The sequence below is a fragment of the Sciurus vulgaris genome, assembly GCF_902686455.1.
Source record: "Sciurus vulgaris genome assembly, chromosome: 5".
NCBI lineage: Eukaryota > Metazoa > Chordata > Mammalia > Rodentia > Sciuridae > Sciurus > Sciurus vulgaris.
This window is the reverse complement of record NC_136465.1, coordinates 142,607,316-142,628,893: the sequence shown is the minus strand read 5'-3', so window position 1 is coordinate 142,628,893 and position 21,578 is coordinate 142,607,316. Positions and strand designations below refer to the sequence as shown.

Genomic DNA, 21,578 nt, shown 5'->3' with positions numbered 1-21,578 from the left:
TGGGAGTTTCTGCAGATGTGATTTATTTTCAAAAGTAGTTTGGAAAGTTTCCAGATAAGTTGAAATACCTATGCCACATAAAAATTATAAGAAAAAGTGATAAGTAATGTAAACAGCAAGATTTTTTATTCCTAGGAATAATTGAGGTACATCTTCTAACAGGTTTTTGAAGATAGTTTCCAAATTGTTTGCCAGGGTAGGGCAGGTAAATTCCCTAGTTCTCAGACTATGTATCTGTAGTACTGACCTAGATAAATACTTGTATGGTGTATGCAGTGAATCATTCCATTAATTATCAAAAGGCATTAAAGCATCTTGCTTAAAAAGCATAAGATTTTAAGGAATTCTATCTAAATTAGAAAACTTTCTCTGTTGTATCTTTTTCTATATGGCCTCAAGTACATTACTTAGGCACTCTACGCTAGTTTCCTCATTTGTAAAATAAAAATACTCAAAATACAACTTTATTGGAAATAGTAAATAAGGTGATGCATATAAATCACCTCACAGCACACAGGGGATATATGTTCAACATGTGACGGCTATCATTATAGCCAGGAGTTTTTAATAAGGAATTTCACTTCTAAACTCATAATTCTTATTTTCCTTCTTTATCAAATTTCACAGAAATGTCCTCCACCCTAGATTTTCTGAATTAAAAGAAGAAAAACATCAAATGAAAAATAATTTAGTTTACATTACTTTTCTTGTCCCACTTTAAGAATGCTATTAGAAGAATTTGCTTCTTAGATACTCTTGGAATTCCATTTTTCTTTCTAATGCAAATCCATTTTGAGTCTAAGTCACATAAACATAATGTATTTTGATGCATTTGAGCCCTGGTACCTAAGCTACAATACACTTACAAGTATTTTAGTAATATTTTGAGACACCTTGAAATTACCTCTTACTTTACATTTACATATTGTCTCGGTTACTTTCATTGAACTGCCCTTTCATTATCTTATTGCCTCTCCCCTTTAAAGTTGCCATATGCCTTCATAATGTCTTCTACTCTATTTGCTTCTCATGCTATGGCTATGAAAGCTTACAAGGTTCTACCAGTACTTTTTAAATTTTATTTCCCCAATGAGTTCTTCAGTGGATTTTTTTTTAACCTTATGGGCATTTGGAAAGTTTTCAGGTTCATATAGCTTCCTATATGGATAACTAATTTTCTTCTCCATTTATAAATCCTGCAGTTTTCCATCCAAGGTTTCCAACTCTCCGTAGGTCTTTTCTACCCATGTAGTCTTCTACCATTTGACAGTTCATAAATATTTCTAGAGTACCTTCTATTTGTCAGTGTGTGGCCTAAGAATGGGCAAATAATAGATATAATTCCTGATCTCAAGGCACTCAGTATCAAAATGGGTGGGTGGTGAAGACACTAACACATGCAATTGGGGTAGAGTTATAATTTTATGTCATGGAGAATTCAGAGGAATTATGTAACTTACCTCCCTGAGATGGTGTGGTCCTAGAATCCATCTCAAAGACCTAAAATGAGTAAGTAGTCAACAAGGTGGAAAGACAGCCCAGGTGTGTATTAAAACTCATAGTCAAGGTGGTAAATGTGTGACTGACTAAAATTAAAGCCTTTCAATAATGTAGAGCATGGAGTATGAGTAGGAAGATAACATCAAAGAGGCAAGGGGAATCCAACTCATTCTTGTCATTACATAATGAATATTTAGTGCACATTGTATTTGACCAAATACTTCACAATACAAATGCACTGTAAGATATGTCTTTTTACCCTCCCCCTATCTTACAGAAAAAGAGCATGAGTTCGAGGTTAAGTAAAAACTTGCATAGGATCATACAACCAGCAACAATTAAAAGGGCCAGTACTTACCCTTGGCCTTTCAAGAATATTTTTAAAAAATAGCATGCTTCCTGGAATCACCACCCAAATAAACTACTTGTACTCAATTACTTATCTCAGGGTCTGCTTTCAAAATATCTGGAACTTAGATAAAAAGAATAATATAGATGAAAAGTTGGTATAAGTAAGCAAGTTTACACAATGTATTTAGCACAGTTTCTGGCGTTATTTTAAGAGCTCGATGAATCATTATTATTTGTTGTTATCGTCTTACTACTTTCTTCTTTGTCCTTTACTAGAATGTAATTTCCAGGAGAGAATGGCTTGTCTGCATTTTCCCCAACAGTATCTGAAACAGAACAGTAATCAACAAATAGTCATTAAATAAATTAATTCATACATCTTATATCTTTGAGAAATCCTAAAATTTGAGATATAAAAGTTGGTTATGGTGATATGGGCCTGTAATCCCAATGATTCAGGAGACTGAGGCAGGAGAGTCACAAATTTGAGGCCAGCCTCAAAAACTTGGTGATACCCTCAGCAACTTAGTGAGACCCTATCACAAAATAAAAATAAATAAATAAAGACTGGGGATGTATCTCAATAGTAATATACTCCTGGTTTCAATCCCCAGTACAGAGAGAGAGAGAGAGAGAGAGAGAGACTATATTAATTTCTCCCGGAATCACTTTTCTCTTTAGGATCATATTGTTTCTAAGGTGTCAGCTTTCACTGATACCTTAGCTGTTATGTGGAGAACATTTTACATTATCTGATGAACTAACTGAAACATTTTTATGCATTTCAAACATTAATTTTCAACCGTAATTCATATTTTTTGAAACTTCTGCCTGAAAAGTTCTTCTGCCAGGTATTCATGTATCCTATTTTCAAATTCATACTTAGAAATCACCTCATTTCTAATTGTTATACTTCCCAGCATCTTTCCCTTGTTTTAATTATTACCCTTTAAAATGTGCTGTACTTATTTTTGTTTGTCATTTTTTTTCTACAACAAGAATGAAAGAATGTCTTCCCTTTTCTTCTCAGCATTTCTGTAATGCCTAGTAAGTCATCAGTACACAACAACTATCTGAGAAAGGAACTGATCTCTCCAGGTGTCAAAGAAAACAGTAATTCAAAGGCGAAGAGATAGGAGAGTCTGGCATAAGAGCTAAAGTGTCACAAATACAGTACAGGAGAAAACTAAAGAGAGTTCAGAAATTTTCCAAATGGGAAGACTGGTCATCATGACCACCTGTAGTCCACTGTATGGAGTTAGAAATTGATAAGAGCCATAAACAACCTGATAGAGACAAGGACAAGAATGAAACTTGGAAGACTATCCTGAAAATACACAGAGTTTTGGAGTGCTCAAAAGAAATGGGTCAGGTGTTAGAAACTTGATGAAAAGTCAAGAAACACAAATAAGGAGCAGGACAAAGCAACAAGCCAGAGAGAAAGAAGCACAGAGATACCAAGTTTAAGTTCAAACACTTGAGCTTTGCTGATCCATCAGTCCTCCATCTTCTTTCAGATAGCTATATAGATACATACACCCCCGCCCCTTGGCAACCTAGAGAACTATGAACCCAAAGTATTAGAAATACAATAAACCTGTGGTCTTCTATCCACCAAAAATATCTTCTGCCTTCTGCTATTATCCTCCCAGTGAATTCTTAGATATTCTGCAAAATCCCCACTTATATATTCCATATTCTTTGTTGCCTTAAATATTCCCTACTACATTTGCAAGGACACTTTTTATTGAAATGAAATGAAAGAAAAGTGATTCTAAATTAATGTTGGTATAAAACAGGTATTCTGTTTTCATATTACTAATGCCTTCTATAGAAATGAATGAAGAATGACTAGAGTAAGGAACCAAAATAATTGATCAGGGATCCATTTCTTTTACACCTATTTTTTCAGTAAATAGGAACCAATGGAAAGCAGCATTTCAGTCTTATTCTACCAGTTTATCTTCCATTCTAGATAGGGAGAATTTCCTCTCCCAACCCCAACTCATCCAGAAGCATCTGAAGAACTCCAATTGTCCTGGCTTGGATCCTGTACCAATGGCTCATTTTTCATGAGCCATTGGCTCCTTGATTGAAAATCTTACTGAGATTAGAATAGGAAAGGAAATTTCTCCAGTATATAAACTGTTGTTACCAAGAAAAAATGTGAAGGGACTTTGAATTAAAAGACACTTGACAAATGATGGTTGATCAGTTATAATGGTTTTAAAATCTTTCTCTTGACCAGAGTTCCATAAGTCACCAGTGTGTTAACACCCAAAAAAATGCACCCCAAACTTTGCTTATATGTGAATCTGTCCAGGGAAGGGTCCAACCTTTGATGTATAAAGGATTCCAGGGTAAGAGCATATCAGTTCTTGAAAATGAGATGTTTCTTCTCCAGTTCTTTTTAGCTTCCCTTGATTTAATACAGCATAAATGCAAATGCAAAACCGTGTGAGTCAATGTTACAAAGCAGAAAGTTCAGATCCATGGAGATAACACTTATTTCACTCCTACTTACTTCTTATCAGTCCATTTATGCTGCTATAACAAAATGCATGAGAATGGGTACTATATAAACTGCAGAAATTTACTTCTCACAATACTGGATATTAGGAAGCCCAAGAGCAGGGTCTAGTAGGTGCAGTATCTGGTGATGGCCCACCCTATTTCCAAGATGACATCTTAAGAGTGATGTCCTCACATGGCGAAAAGGGTTAAAAAGGCAAATTGGTTTAGCTGCTTCCCTCAACCCATTTTATGAAGGATATTAATCCTGTTCATAAGGGCAGAGTTCTCATGACTTAATTGCCTTCTGGTTTGTACCTCTTAATCTATCACATTGCATCTTGAATGTCAACATATGATTTGGGATGATACACACATTCGAACTGCAACAATTCTCCTCATTAATCTATTTTTATCTTAGTTTAATCATTTTTTAAAATATGAATAGTACCTCTTTCTCAGATAAAAGTAGTTTAGTGCTTGTATGTAGTGGGTTTTCAGAGCTTTTTGACAATTACAGAAGAACTGTATAACTGGGCTTATGTAGAAGTGGTTCCTCTCACATGCATGTCATTCTGTTGGAGGAGACCCTGTTTAGCAGTGCTCATGCAGACCTACTTCAGTTTTCTAGTCAAGTTACAGGGGTCCTCCCTCTGAGAGCTTTCCCAGTCAGTGAGCTCACAGAATGTGTTGAGACCATCATCCACTTTTATTCTATTTGTGGTTCCAAGTGGATTTCTCAGCTTCTCCTGTGTCCACTTCTCCAGCCAACTCGAGAATTTTCTCAAGAGGCCTGTACTACCTCTAGTACCAGTGATGTGCAGATGACTTTCTCACTCTTACAACATGTTGAAGAGATGGCTCAACCCCCAAAGTTAAATTCTTAGGAAAGAATCCCTCACTTTCCTAGGGTGAAAAGGAGAAATCAACTGGGACCACCTATAATTTAAATGCTGAAGCTTTGCATTCATAACTACTCAGGATAACTTGTTATTAGAGAAAATGGAGCAGGATAGAATCATATTAGCATGATAGAGAACATAGAATAGTGTACATTGATCTCTTGTTTCAAAAAGCCTATTTTTTTTTTACTTGACTTATTTATTTTTTTTCTTATTTTTATTTTTTTTTACGGTACTGGGGATCGAACTCAGGGCCTTGTGATTGCGAGGCAAGCACTCTACCAGCTGAGCTATCTCCCCATCCCTTACTTGACTTATTTTAAAAACAGTTTGCATGATAGTGTTTGAAAACTATGTCTTTCTTGGAATTAATTGACATATATACTTCAGAAAAAATTGATGTTTATAATTTTAATGATAAAATCATACGTGTGCATGTTGTTTTTGCAATGATTTCGGTGTTTTGATGATTTTTAAATAAGGGTATTAATCCATCTTTTCAATAATTCAGCAAAATTTTATAGATGGCCTGCACTTTTCTTATTATTTTTTTTTTTTTAGGATCTAGGATATACTTAAATTTATCACACTTATTAAACAAATGGAAATTCACCGATTAACTAAGAGTTCAATTTGGTGTATGGATGCTTTTTAAATGGTCTTGCTTAATTTCTAAGTAGATTAAACAATGGAAGAAAATACATAGAATTTTTTAATGGACCGATACATTTGTCTTAACATATCTGTTAAGTCATGGATGTTATTGGTATATAATAATTACATTTTTAAAAAATTCATCATAAAATTTCACCATATCAATAGTAACACATTTTGTACAACAGGCAATATGTTAAAGTCATATTAAATGATTTTTTTCAGAAGCTATTTCATTACTCTTGTTTTTCCTTTCAAGTGATCAATTTCCATGTTTCCTAATATGAAAGAAATGTCTGGTTTCTCATGCACTCAAAATTTTTTTCTTCTGTTACTCATGAATTAATTAGGTTTACATTCTTTATTTTTCATTGCTATTCATTAATTCACTCAACATTTTATTAAATAGTCTGCACATAATAATGTGGCTATTTCATATGAAAATTTTATTTTCAATAAAGTATACTTTTGAAAGTGAATTACCCATGTGATATTATTAGGACTTCTGCAAGCTAGATAAACAAGCAGAGTGAAGTAAATAAAGGAATAAAACATTGCATTTTAATAAAGGCTACAGACACTTATAAAATAATCAGGAATATATTGTGAAAAGTGTTTTCTGGCAAGGAGTATTGTCTCTGAGGGGAGTTATTTCAGCTGAGTTTTGAACTCCAGGATATTGTCAGCTCTGAAAATATAAAAAATGGTTCAGGTGAAAGGACAAAGGAGTTCCTCAGTTCCAGGGAAAATAGTTACAGGTATATTTGAGGAATAAAAAGAGGCCAGTGTTCCCCAAAATCAAAGAGATCATAGAGGATAGTATAGACCTTGTAGTAAGTTTAAAATATAAGCTAAATAAGTTGGGAAAGCATTGTAGTTTTTTAGAAAGCTGAAAGGTAGTACAATAGAACTTCCAGGTAAGGGATATACCTGGAGGATCTGTAGGCAAGAATGGGAGTGAAGGAACCAATTATTTGGTGATTGCATTACTGTGAGAGAGAGACTTTTACATAGCTATTCTTGATTGTGGGGTGATCTGCCCTGATGAAATGATGGGCCATGTGTTCAGATGCCAAAAGTCATACGTTAGACCTCCTGACCTCAGAGGCACATGGTGGCAGATTCAGGCACTGAAGTATTGACTGATGGTAGCACCACAAATACCTAACCTCTTGATGTCCCTAAAACTTATTTAATAATGACTGATGTGTGTGACACAGTGGTTTCATAATTTCAAATATCTTATCAATTTTATATGTTTTGATATCTATTGTATATTGTATCAATATCATTTACTGCACATTAAATACCATGGAAATTCTCTTTCCTAGATTGAATACTATTATTTGAATTGATAAAGTCATAACATTTGTCATAAAACAATTTATGACATTAACATAAAGAAAACATTTTCAAAATTATATATCTACATAGAAAATATATTTTAAAGTACAGTCTTGAAAGGGCCAGAAACCTTGTTCCACTGTCTGTGTTGCTAAGCTCCTGTATACTACAATGACCTGAGAACATGTTTCTTAGTTGAAATAATCATGTATGTAAAATTAAGCTGAAAATTGCAAAAATTAATTGCTTCAGAATTTATAATTTTAGCAAAATAAGAAAATTTGGATGAGAAGTGCTAAGTTAATAGCCACTAAAATATAGATGAGACATTTAATTCTGAGTACTCATGAGAGTGTTACAGAATTATTTAAATACAGCTTCTGTATTTGCTTGTTTTAAAATTGAAGATGTGCTACCACTGCAGGGTAAACAATTATGACCATAATTAACTTCAACATTCAATCTCTTTATTTATGTTTCTTACATACTTTGAAAGTAAAGACAATAAGAATTTTTATGATATCTCACAAGTTAATTTAAAAAGTAATTTCATAATCCACTACACATGGATCAGATCATTGCTTTAGATACTCTTCCAACTAGATAAATTTTTTGACTAGAAAGTATTTCTGAAATAAATTTCACAGAGTTTTCACCTTTTGTTAGGAGAGGTTTTATGAATTCTCATTATTCAAAACATTGACCTACATTTTAAAAATATTTTCGAAATGAGTAAAATTTAACATTTACTTTTTGACCATCTGTTAGTATTCATTAGTTATTAACCACAAACAAGTAAATTCAATTTTGTAGTCTAAATTTTAAAGGAATAATGTTTTTATTTTGCAGATTGTTGCCTTGCGTGAGCAAAATGTTCATATACAAAGAAAAATGGCGTCAAGTGAGGGATCCACAGAATCAGAGCATCTTGAAGGGATGGAACCTGGCCAGAAAGTCCACGAAAAGGTCTGACACATGAGACATATTCTTACACAATAATTTTTACTTGCTGTGTACCATTTGACAGGGATATGGGGTATAAAAACCATGTCAAAACTTTCTTTAATGTTGATTATATTGGGGCAAAACTTCATGGTGATTTCCCTTCTCATTTATTATTAATTTAATTATTTTAAAAATAATACATATGTGTATTGTTTGTACTTTTGCACATACATTTTTAAATTTATCTTTACTTTTAATTTGATTCTTTTCAAAATAATTCAAGTATAATCACTGAATTTATATAGAATAAATATATAAAATATACAATTATTTTATTTTTATTTTTATTTTTCGGAAAACTGGCAATTGAACCAGGGGCACTGTACCACAGAGCTATATCCCCTTTGCCTTTTATTCTTTATTTTGAGACAGGGTCTTGCCAAGTTGCTCAGACTGGCCTTGAACTTGCAATCCTCCTGTCTCAGCTTCCCAAATAGCCTGGATTATAGACATGCAGCATGGTACCACCCTGCTATAAAGTATACAATCTAAAGTGTGCATATGTGTGTGTACATATATATATATGCACACACTTCCATACATACAAAAATTATATACATATATATTCAAAACTATTTAAATGCAATAGCAGTACCTGAATTATCAAGTATTTTAAGTGCTGTTATATATAGTTGGTGACTAATCTGTTTATCACGGCAAAAACTTTTTGGTAACCTCTTATATGACTTAGTATTTTCCTTGTTTTGTTCTGGAAGAACAAAGCATAAGAAAATTGTGTAATAAAATATTTGAAGTCACCAGATTTCTACAATTTTTTGTTTTTTTAAAGAAGGGAGTAAGTCTGCTTTTGAATGGACTTGGATACAGAAAAAGGAAACTAACGGTCTGTTTGGCCACTAGCAAAAGACCTTTTCTGTGCTAAATTTGTTTCTAGTATAAGAAGAAGAAGGTAAATCACTGTTGGTAGGTCTGGAATTAGATGAAAATTCCTTGCACATTTGCATATCAGATGCTTGGAACTCACAAGACTCTCCTAAATGTTTGTCTGTGACAAGCTATTATTCTGGATAGTCAAGTTCCCTTAATCATTAAGACCACATGAGTCAGGTAGCTAAATTGGTATAATCGTGACTATCAAGATGTTCCAAAACCTAGAGATTAAGAAGAAAGTGAATGCAAAATAAAACAAATGACTTTTGATTTCTTACCAAAATGTAAATTGAGCATTTCCTCGCTTATGATTTTGAAATAAGTGGAGGGGCTTCTTGTGTTTCCTACTTCAAGTACGAGTACAAGGGACCAAGTAAACCAGACTAATTTCCACAGATGGGTTTTAATTCTGGTGACTGAGAAATAAAGAGATTTCACTATTTTAGCCTTTATCCACAGCTTTTATAGAAATCTAAGCTAAGTGTTAAAAATTAACTGCAACTGTAGAGTCAGATTTTATAAGCTGTGTCTGATACTAGAATAAAATGCATTTTTCTTTTCATCAGTTAAATAAACTAATATTAGTTCAAACCACGTACTACCAAGCTCCTTCAGACAAGACATTTGCACTTAGAACACAATTTAGGAACACTAACATGAAAATTTCCATTGCTGTTTCGCTTAAAGTATGTCATCAGTAGCTGACTGCTGTTCCTCTCCTCAGATAATTAAGAACCCAATTGATTTGGGCATGACATGGACTTCATGTTCTAGCCTTTCTCATAGACATCTACAAAATACTGTTTTCTATAATACTCTATGCAACTTCAGTCCAGAATTGGAAAATTGTCTTTCTCAGGTGTAAAGAACTTGAGATCTTGTCTATCCACTAATAAACTACTTGCTCCTTAAGCATTTTTGTAGCACTCCTGGGGATGGGGAAAAGAAGAGCTCATAAAACTTTTTTGGATATGGTTATGTTTCAATCGATAAGAAATGGCATATAGGATGCTACATACCATACATAGGTGTGCAGCAAGCAATATCACCTGGTAGGGTATGAATACACTCTATGGTGTTCGCTTGAAAATACTGCCTCATGATGTATGACTCAGAACATATCATCATGTAGCCACATATGGCTATGCTGTTTTTCAAGATACAGCCCCTAATATATCCAAACATTACAGAATGCTCATTTCCATTGGATTAGTTTTATGGTTCTGTTTACAGAATCAGTACCAGCATTTCTGCATACTTTGTTTTTATCTCTTTCGAACTTCATAGATACAAGTGTACATAGGAAAGATGCTGAGTCACTGGTGACTTAACGCATTTGTCTATAACTCTCTGCATTCCAATTGTTGATGAAGGCATTTCAACCAATGAAAAAGAGAAATTCTGGACACTGCTCACTCACTCATTCTTTGTGTGGGCATAACTAAGGTTTTTAAACATTGTGATTATTGACATTCATTTCTTTTATTTTCCCAGATTGCAGTGTGATTTTTCAGGTGTTTGGGAATAATGATATACTGTGATTATTTAAAATCCATGCTCATACCCTTCAACATGATCTAATACATATATATATAAATATATATATATCCATATATATATTAGATATATATATGAGTATTTATATATAATTGATAAAAGTAATAATCAGGATCTTATTTTCTATTTTATCAAAATAGAAAATCTAATATATATATATATATATATATATATAGTTATAAAATATTTACTTTAGGCTGGGGATATAGCTCTGTTGGTAGAGTGCTTGCCTCACAAGCACAAGGCCCTGGGTTCAATCCCCAGCACTGGAAAAAAAAAATTACTTTAATTTTAAAGATAACTACATTTCAATTCATATTACCCTTGTGATTAATTTCTCAGGATGATTAACCTTTACCACATTTCTTTACATGACATTTCTTTTTTTTGTGTGTGCCAGGGATTGAACCCAGGGGCACTTAACCACTAAGCCACATCCCCATCCCTTTTAATGTTTTACTTAGAGACAGGTTCTTGTGAAGTTGCTTAGTACCTCACTAAGTTGCTAAGGCTGACTTTAATCTTGCAATCCTGCCTCAGCCTCCTGAGCCACTGAGACTACAGAAGTATGCCACTGCTCCCAGCACCTGACGTATTTTGATAAAATAGAAAATAAGATCCTGATTATTACTTTTATCAATTATATATAAATACTCATCAATTATACACATATAACATTACCAAGCATCTTTTTCTTTCAAAATTATCCCATAGAACATGATTATTTGAAGTACAGCAATACCTTGAATACTAAATTATCAAAGTATTATAATATATGGTTTAACACCTAATATTTTATTGAGAACATTTTAAAGGTATAGTTAAACACAGGGAAATAGGATATTATTTAGGTGAGTGTCTATGTGATAAAGCTTATCAGTATAGGATAACTCAAGTGTTAATGTTTAAACTGCAAATCTATTGTTCGGGGGAAAATGCAAAACTATTGTTAGATACCAAAGGAACTGTCAGAAAGTGACTTAACCCTAGTCACAAGAGTCATCCTTTTTTTTTTTTTTTTTTAAGGCAGTAAAATTACTTAAATTACACAGCTAGGGTAGGTTATTAGCCAACAAGAGATTGTTTTATATCAGTGGCTTGAGAGCTCTGTTGACAAAATAATTGACAAAAATATTCTCATAAAAACACCCTCTGAAATAGATCTTATAACTCATTAAAATACTTATAATAATTAATATTTTTAAAATTTTATTTATTTATTTATGTACTATTTATTTATTTATTTATTTATTTTTATGTGGGGCTAAGGATCGAACCCAGTGCCTCGCACGCACCAAGTGAGGACTCTACCCCTGAGCCGTAACCCCAGCCCCAATAATTAATATTTTTAAAACAAAATATAACAATAATAAGCTTAACTGAAGCTGTAGAAGTTTAAATGATTTCTGCATGACCTTAAACTTCTTTATTTTAGAAGAATAGAAATAGTCACAAGATAATGAAAATTTTCAAAGCACAGAATTTTACCTTGTTCAGAAATGGGCTCAATAACCTTTTTTCTATTGCTTTCTAGAGGGACTAAAATTTGCAAATTTTTAAAATAAACATGCTGTTCTTACAAAGGAGATAATAATGTTCACACTCAGAATTCTATACTTCCAATTTTATTCCTTGGCTGCAAATATTTGCTAAGTGATGTGGATCAGTAGAATATTAGACAATGGTAGAGATTCAGAAGACATAACACCTGTAGTAAATTTGGTAAGAATTTATGTTGACACATTAAGATGCCTGAAGGAATATTACAAAATGTGAGAAATAATGTGATATCAAAAACAACAACAGGGTTTAGAAGAAATATTTCAAGATATTGGAGTTTAAGATAAAAGCATAAGGAGTCAATTGTATGAAAAAACTTCAGGAGTTTTGAAGCAAAGGAAACACTGAATGCAAATTCACTAAGGCTGGAAATATACTTTGTTGTTCTTTAGAGAAGGAAGAATGTCAGGGTGACTGGATGGAGTTCAGTGGTCAAGGTAGGGAGCAACTAGAGACTGGACACAGCAGTTAGCAAACGCCAGATCATTTAAATTCTTGTCAGTTCTGCTAAGGAGTCTGATTTTATTCTATGTGCAGTGGAAAGACATGGAAGTGTTTTAGGCAAGGAAGCACCCTAATTATATCCCTTTAAAAAATCATTAGCTCTATATTGTTGTACACATTTCTCTTTTTTTTCACATATCAGTAGGTAGCTTTTTATCCCTTAATTTTTCAGGTAATGAGACTAAGATGAAATGACTTGGCTGGAGCAAATGATCTCACCTCCAGATGATATTGTTCTCTCACATTCCTTCATGACAGGAAATGTATCTTTATTCTTTCTTAATTATACATATTCTTTTGTTTTCTATGGTTGATTGTTTTATTCTGTTCAAGAATATGCCTTAAAAAGAAATTATTTCATATTTTTCCCCCCACAACTCCTATGGTCTTTTTTGGGGGGAGGGCAGTTACCAGCAATTGAACCCAGAGGTTCTTGACCACTGAGCCACATTCCCAGCCCTATTTTGTATTTTATTTGGAGACAGAATCTTATTGAGTTACTTAGTACCCTACTATTTCTGAGGCTGGCATTGAACTTGGGATCCTCCTGTCTCAGTGTGTTTTACTCTGAATTGACCCTCTAAGAAAGTGATCTTTAAAATTCTTCACTGTTGTGAGTATGGCTCTTAAATCTGGCTGGATAAGAAGGGCCCGTGACTTAAGGCCACAATTTAACAAGGCTTGCTCTGGCCATCTACATCCTTCTGTACAGGATGAGGAGGCAGGCAACCAAGGGAACTGCACAACTATGAGCTATACTCCACCCCTTCCTTACTGTGTGCCAGGTACCTGGAAGCCCAGAATCCCTGAAATCACACAGATCTTAGATTATCTCCAAGGTCTTTGTGGGCTTCTTCCAAAGGTAACTTCAGTGGTCTGCCTGTTTCCTAGTGTACCACCCCCTATACCTAAAGTGTTCCAAGAGTTTCTAATTGCTGGGGTTACTGAAGATTTGAACGTATTGGCTGAAGTATTGACATATACAGGGGCAAAACAGATGAGTGCTCTGGAAGGAACTGAGACTGGGAAGAGGGTAGCAGGAGGCTACAGTGCAGGGGCCATATTTGGATGACAAAGTTGGGTGTGGAATCTCAAGGAGTTGAGAATTATGTATTAAAATCTGGTCTAACAGTCAAATTGAAAGTGTATTTTCAGGAAAGATACTAGAATATATTTATATTTGACTGACTGTTAACTTGATTTATAATTGTTAGATATTTAGATTTATCTACGTGAGCCTCTTTGCTCTTTTGCCCTCAGCTTCAAAAGCACTAGGGACCCACCTGTGTCCTACCCACCATAAGAAATACAGTTTAATTTCAGTCCTTTACCATGCATGGATTTGTTCTGTGTCAATATGTATGTATTCATGTATGTGTAAAACTGAAACAGAACTTTCATAAAATCATTACCCTTAGGTAGATGTAATGCATTTTTCATATTTCTCATGTATGAATGACTGAGCAACTACTTTGATTCTTCACAGAACTAAGGGCAGAGAAGGCTGTTGATCTTCCTGTAATTAAACTATATGTGAAACACAACTTTACCGTGTCACATGAGGCCTTCCAAGCTGACTGCCCTCTTCTCACTTTTCAGGTCACTCTACTTATCATTCCTACTTGGAACTTAAATATTCTGAATAAACCAAGCTGAATCTTCCCTTTTTAAGAAATGTTTGATTGTTACATGACAATCATCTGTCTATGGAGTACAGGGTGATATTTCAATACACATATACATTGTGTAATGATCCAACCAGGATGCTTAGCATACCCAACGCCTTAACCATTTATAATTTCTTTGTGGTGAACAACATTCAAAATCCTCTCTTCTACCTATATTGAGATCTATTATATTTTGTTAACTATAATCGCCTCACTGTGCAATGAAACAGCAGAGCTTGCTCCCTCTAACTATAACATTGTACTAGTTGACCAATCTCTCCTCTCCCTCCTCTCCTTCTGTCCCCAGCCTCTAGCAACTACCTTTCTACTCTCAACTTCTGTAATGACAACTTTTTCATATTTCACATGTGTTTTGTCTATTACTATATATGTTCCTTACTACATGTCAGCTACTGCCAACAACTATTCTCTCCAAAGTTGAGTCTCATCAGATGTAGCTCATTCTATGAACTATTGCTTCCCTCTAATAGAGATAATTAGCATTTGAGTTTATTTACATCTGGATAGCACTACTTTTCTGTTCACACATCCCCTGTATTTCATTTTAATTCCTAATAAAATACAGACAAAATGACACATGTTTATCTTTGATTCTCCAATTAAATTTTCAACAATGAAACCAACAGGAGGATGGGCTTATGAATTTGTCATCTTGGAAAGAGAAGGTACAGTCCTAGATACATAGACTGAATTGTCCCTGGAGGCCTATGGTAGGTCTTGTAAAGCATCAAGAAGATGCGAGATTAGGCCATCCTGTGACTCATCCGTATGTAATTTAATTTTTAATGTTGTTGAGCTCCAAGAGAATATAATATGCAAGATTGCCGGAGATGCCCTTTCTCAGCAGGGTAGTCCCTCATACCAGAGTGAAGATTCTGCAGGGTATCCCTGGCTGGCTCTGGCCTTTCTGAGACTGGCAAAATCATTCTTCCAACCTGTCTGGAAACTTCATTAACAAAAGAGCAAAAGCCAATAAGAACAAGATAAATGACTTTAATAAAGACCTCTGCAGTTTTCTAAAAGTACTTTTATATATGTTATTTTATTTGATCTTTGTGATGCTTGTAGAGCAAATATTATTGGCTTCAAATCATATAACTGTGAACAGAAGAGCTGAGATAAATAGATAAGTGTACAATTATTAAAATTCACTTATGGGTTTAGAAAGCATATAAACTCTGATTACAAGGATTTCAAAATAGAAGAGTATTTGCTTAAAGCAAAGTCTTAAAACTGTCCCTGTGTCTAAGTGGCTGAAAGTGCTTATTTGATAATGATATTTTAATTTTTTTCAAAAGTAAATCTTAGACAAAGAAAATGCTATTAGAATATCTTCAGCTACCATTTGTCCATGTGTGTTTCTCCAGCAATTCTTACTGTTCTTTCCCTTGTCATCAAATTTTCACCTTTATCTATTTTCTACACACATGTGAAATTATTCTGACTTGATTTTAAAAGAAGGTCTCTTAGCCCCATGTCCACTACCAGCAGTTACTGTGTTTTCTGTTCTTTGTAGCAATGCTCTGTCAAAAGGGTTGCATACCCACCGTCTCCAATTGCTTTCTTTCCATTCTTTTATAAAGTCTTTCTGATATGGTCTTTGCCCCACCATTCCACAGAAACTGTTTCAGTTACAGTCCCTAAATGGCCAATTCTCAACCCCGGTTGTAGCTTATTTCTCAGCAGCATTTGATATGGCTGTTCACTCTTTCCTCCTTGATACACCTTCTTCACTTGCATTATAGGAAACCACAGTTTTTCTCTTACCTACCAGTAGCTTTGTCTGTCTCCTTCCTTGGATAATTCTCTTATTCCTGATTCTTAATGTTGGAGTATCCCAGGCCTTAGTCTTCTTCATCTTCTCTATTAACATTCTCTCAGAGATTTCAATCAGTCTTATGCCTTTAAATTCAATTCATCTGATAATGAATTACAAATCTTCCCCAATAATCAATTAGACCCAATAACCAAATATGTCTGCTCCACCACCTGCTGAACATATACACTTGGATATCTAAAAGACACCACATATTCAAAGTGACAAAACTTGTTTTTATCCCCCCAAAACCTGCTCCATCTCCTTCATTCCAGGTTATGAAAACTCTACCTTTCCAACTGTTCTAACTCAAGAATTTGGAATCATTATCATGTCCTTCCTATCTCTTACACTCCAAATCAAACTATAAAGAAATTCTATTTGCTCTACCTTCAGAATACATCCAAAATCTGACCGTTTTGTACCACATCCACTAACTACTATGGCCTGAATCACTATCATCTCTCACCTGGATTATTGTAATCACCTGTTATCAGGTCTCTCAGCATCTCTAATGGCTCCTCCATGGTCTATTTTCAACATGGCATGAATCAAAGTGATGTTTTAAAACATTTATCTAAACACGTCAATCATCTGCTCAAAAACTCAACACATGCTTCTTATTTACACAAAGCTCTGCGTGCTCTGGCTTTCTATGTTTTCCGACTTCATCTCCAGCTCCACCCAGCCACACTGACCTCCTGTCGACTTTGGACATGCTTTTGCCTTCTTCCAAATATCTGCATGGCTGACTTCCTCACTTCCATTAAATCTTTGTTTAAATGTCATAACATACTCTGATGTAGTATATAGTTTATTTATAATATCTGTAATTTACTCTCTTCCCCACAGTTAAAAAATAAGCTCAGTAAGAATTAATATATTTGTTTTATTCGTAATGTGGCTCAGGTCCTCAGAATAATTCCTAAAACATGAATAAGCACTTAATAAATATATTTAATGAATAAATAGATGTATATTGCTTTGTTTCAACTAGTGAAACTTTATAAATCATGATTCTTCGAGCTTATTGTAATTCTTAGAGCTTTTCAAATTTCATCTTTAAACCCTGTTGTGATTTTGATTGGAACTTCTTAAATTATGGAAGCAATTTGTAAAAAAATCATCTCTGTGACATACTGTTTTAATATTTGTATATAAGGCTTATGCCTCCATTTGTGTCATGCTTTATATTCTTCAATAAAATTGATTAATTTTTATTGGGGGTCTTTCAGATTTTTAGATTTATTTCTTGGCATTATAGTTTGTTGTTATAGTTATTATTATCTCTTTTTCCTACTTTCCTAATAAATTAATATTGGCATATAAACATAGTACTGAATTTTAAATATTGACATGGCATCCACCAAACTTGCTTACTATTTGTTCTAAGAGTTTGTTGTGATCTTTGCTTTTCTAATAGTAAAGAAAATAAAAAGGGTTTTGTTCTTCCTTCTGTTCTTTTTCTGGTTTTATTTATTTATTTCTTATACATTGGCTAAGACTTGAAAACAATGTTGAGTGGTATGGCACACTTAACTTTATAAAGCCAGCTTCATGTTGCCAAGCTTAATAAAAAAACTTAAAAAAATTGAGAATTTAATGATAAAGCTGCTCAAGTTTTATCATTAATTATGTTACTTACCATAGTAGCTGTTAGACAAGTTTTATCAGATATAGAATTTCTCTTCCTTTGCAAGTTTGTTATTTTTAGAATAAGATTCACACATCTCTTAAAAGTTGTTGATTTCATTGACAGATATTCTGGTAGTAACTATTTTTCTTTTTCTAAAGATAAGAAATTTGATTTTTATATTTTAGCCATATGTATGTAAATTTCTCCAAAAGTAAATTTTTAAAGTAAAAAAAGGATGAAACTCTTTAGTGCTTGATTCATATTTATTATTATTATGTCTATGAATAATACTTTACATACATAATTGTATGACCTGATTGGAATACATATAGGTTGAGCTCTCTTGTGAGTAACTAAAATTCAAGAGCCCAAGTGATCCAAATGAATATAAATTTGGTGGTACTCTCTTAAGGCCACTTATTCTCTACTTAAATTATCCAAGAACCCTGAAAACGTAAACAGGTCAAAGGGTTCAGTCCTGTTTATTTTTTCATGAAAAGAGAACTGGAAAATCTGATTAGGTAGCAAGTGAGCAACCATTTTCTTAAAACTACTATTATATCCCTTAAATCCTCAAAGCGCCACTCTTGAAAGCAGGTGTTCCCTCAAATGAAGTTCTGAACACACACCAATGCAATAACCCCCTGACATACAGGTCAGATGAGACTATCTCATGCCAATCGCTGGCCTAGTTCTGAATTTCCAGCAGCAGTAGTGACAACTCCTGCCACAACGGTTCTGCGGAAATACATTCCCATCCTCCAAGATATACCCACTAAGTTTTGGGTTCATACTTGGGTTCCCAAACTCCATCATGATGACTAGCCAGGAAGGTCTTCTAGATCCCACCAGGCAACAGGCTGGGACTGCCCTGACCAATAATGTCTGACTCAGGTCCCAGTTTATAACTTCTTCCCTCATGGTATGTTTTCCTTATGATTTCTCAGATCTCCTTGTGATCCAGTTAATTGCTTTAGTCTAACAAGAGAGTAACTATGAACTTCGTAATTGAAATGAGAACATTTTTATTTTTCCTATTCCCTTGAAGTTTCCCAATAATTGTGCCAAATAACTTTCTCCTCCTCTCTCCTCGTGTCACCCAGGCCCTAGGTTTGCAGGAATTGTGATTAGATGGCTTATATGATATATAAAAGACTAAAGGAGTCAATGCGGAACTTAAAACTAAAATGAGAATTCTATGATGGAAAACCTTGAATCAAAGACAAAATGTGGTTATTTGTGAGACAAGATTTGATTAGTGAGTTCTGATTTTTGAGAGTTAAAAAAAAAAAAAAAACTACTATGAAGATCAACAAAAATAGTCTAGGCAGACCTAAAGTATCCTGAGGTCATGACCCTGAAACACTAGGCTTCCCTAGTGTTTAAATGCTTTCTGGTTCCTAGAAATGGATTTGTTTTCTTGTCTTTGTTTATTTATTTATTTTTTCCTTCCCATATTATATTACTTATAGACAGGAGTCTTCACATTCTGAGTACCCAACCTAACATCTTGCATATCCTAGAAGCTAACCAAATTGAAAAGTTTTGATGGATGATTGGATTAATAGATCGATGAGACAATGAATGAACAAAAGAGAAAGATAAAAAGAAAAAAACAAAGGAGAAAAGGAGGGAGGGGGGAGTAGAAAAAATTCCGAAAGGTATGATACTAGAATCAGAATGCTTAGGTTCAGATCTTAATCTCATTACTTTCAATTAGTCTGACCTCGGGTAAAACACTTATACTTTTTGCTCCCATTTCCTTTTCTGTATACAATAGGTTGTTATAGCGATTTAATAACCAAGTGTACATCATGCACTTGTAATACTGCCTAGCACATAGAACTTAATAAGGGTTAGCACAGTGTAATAATTGTCATGAACCCTTCAGTCTATCAGAGAGTAACGGACTATTGATCAGTTCTGTGTTCTTAGGTACTAAATAAATGTTAACCATTGCTGTTATTTGCATTGTTCTGATGGAATATATGATCTTACTTGAGGACTTGAAGACAAATCCAAATTGGAGAATGAAAGTACTATAAAGAGCACAATAATCTATAAGAAAGAACAGAAAAATTTGCTAGGACTTTCCACTGGTTAAAATCTTTTAAAGTCCCTTTTTGGTCCAAAGCCTCCTTAAGGATTTATTCATATAGCTTACTTTTAGACTTTATTCTCTCTCTGGGAAATCACTGAAGGATTTAGGCACTCATTCAGTTATTATGTACTTTTATTTTCCACAATACATTACTGACTTGCACTAACTTTACAGTTCTAGATTTTTGTTATTTTTCTTAATATTTTTATATATACCTATGAATATGTTTCCTATCTGGATTTATGTTATTTATTTTTTAGTTCTACATTTCTTCAGTACTTCATTTCTTTTGTCACAGAATAAAATATTTTTATAAGTCTTTCCTCAAATTTATAGATTTTTCCCAGCCCAGCAAGTAATTATCGGTTCTAGATTATTTATGTTAATCATTGGAAATCTTGGTTTTACTTCTTTGATCAGATAATTAGTAATTTCTCTTGAACTATAAAATATTGTAGCTTTTGAAAATGGAATGGAACTGCTTAGTATTTATTCATTAAGCACTGATAGATTTTAGTATAACTGTGCCTTTAATATATGACTTTAATGAATACTAAAATAAATTCTAAATTTCTACTTTGTTCCCATCTATTGCTGTTTTTTCTAGAAAGATAAATAAATCATGAAAAGTAAACCCCATAAGAGAATAATGGTCAATAAGACAAAAGCAAGGACTTATGGTTAGAAAAAGAGGTGTTAAAAACACACAAATCCAGTTAGAAATATGTTTATAAAAAAGTGTAAATTATCAGCTATCAAATGAAATAGTTCCAGAATGAATGTCAACCAAATATTCTTTCTGCATAGGTAGTGTTCATCTAACTGTAAAACTTAGAGTTAATATAACTCCTAAGTCCTCTGGAATAGCTTGTCAGGAAGTCTCTATTCCACGTCTGGTGTAGTAGCTGAGTGGTAGAGTGCTTGCCCAGCATGTATGAGGCACTGGGTTCAATCCTCAGCATCACATATAAATAAATGGAGTAGATGTTCATCAGCAACTAAAAAACAAAATATATTAAAAGAAAAGACGTCTCTATTCCAGAGAAGAAATTAAGTTATATTAACATAGTAATTTAAACACCGTCTGTTCTTGTATTCAGCGAAAATGATTTTACCACTTGAATATGAAAGATTATTCATTAATTTTTAATACACTCTTATTTTTTGGCAAAGTAGAGGAGTAGTGTGCAACCTCTAACATACGTTTAAAATAAGCAATAACAATTAAAGCACCATAAACTGCAAAATGAAAACAGTTACTTTACTAATTTCACTATATCACTGTTTTTCAAAGATATGGTATAGTATATGCTAATACATGCTAAAGCTAGAAGTGGGATGAAAACATTTTAAAGATAATTTTGTAAAGGATTATTCACTACAAAAAAAAAGACATTTTATATTTTCATTGTTTACCTGGTAGAATGTGAAAGGACATATTTAAATTCCCAGACTTATCTCATGAGAAATCAGCATGTTGCTACATAGTTTAATTTTTGAAACTTTTAGTCCATATATTTGATTTTAAGTGTAAGCTGTCTATTTCTACCTTATTGTT

General features: G+C 33.6%; 1 protein-coding gene across 1 annotated transcript in view; it reads left to right on the top strand.

The window, feature by feature from the left end:
- Positions 1 to 21,578, top strand: part of PPFIA2 (PTPRF interacting protein alpha 2) — a 524,056-nt gene that overhangs the window by 338,271 nt on the left and 164,207 nt on the right. The window contains exon 7 of the mRNA XM_079140424.1: positions 8,112 to 8,228. Within this exon, the coding sequence (XP_078996550.1) occupies positions 8,112 to 8,228 (117 nt within the window). The remainder of the gene's footprint in view (positions 1 to 8,111; positions 8,229 to 21,578) is intronic.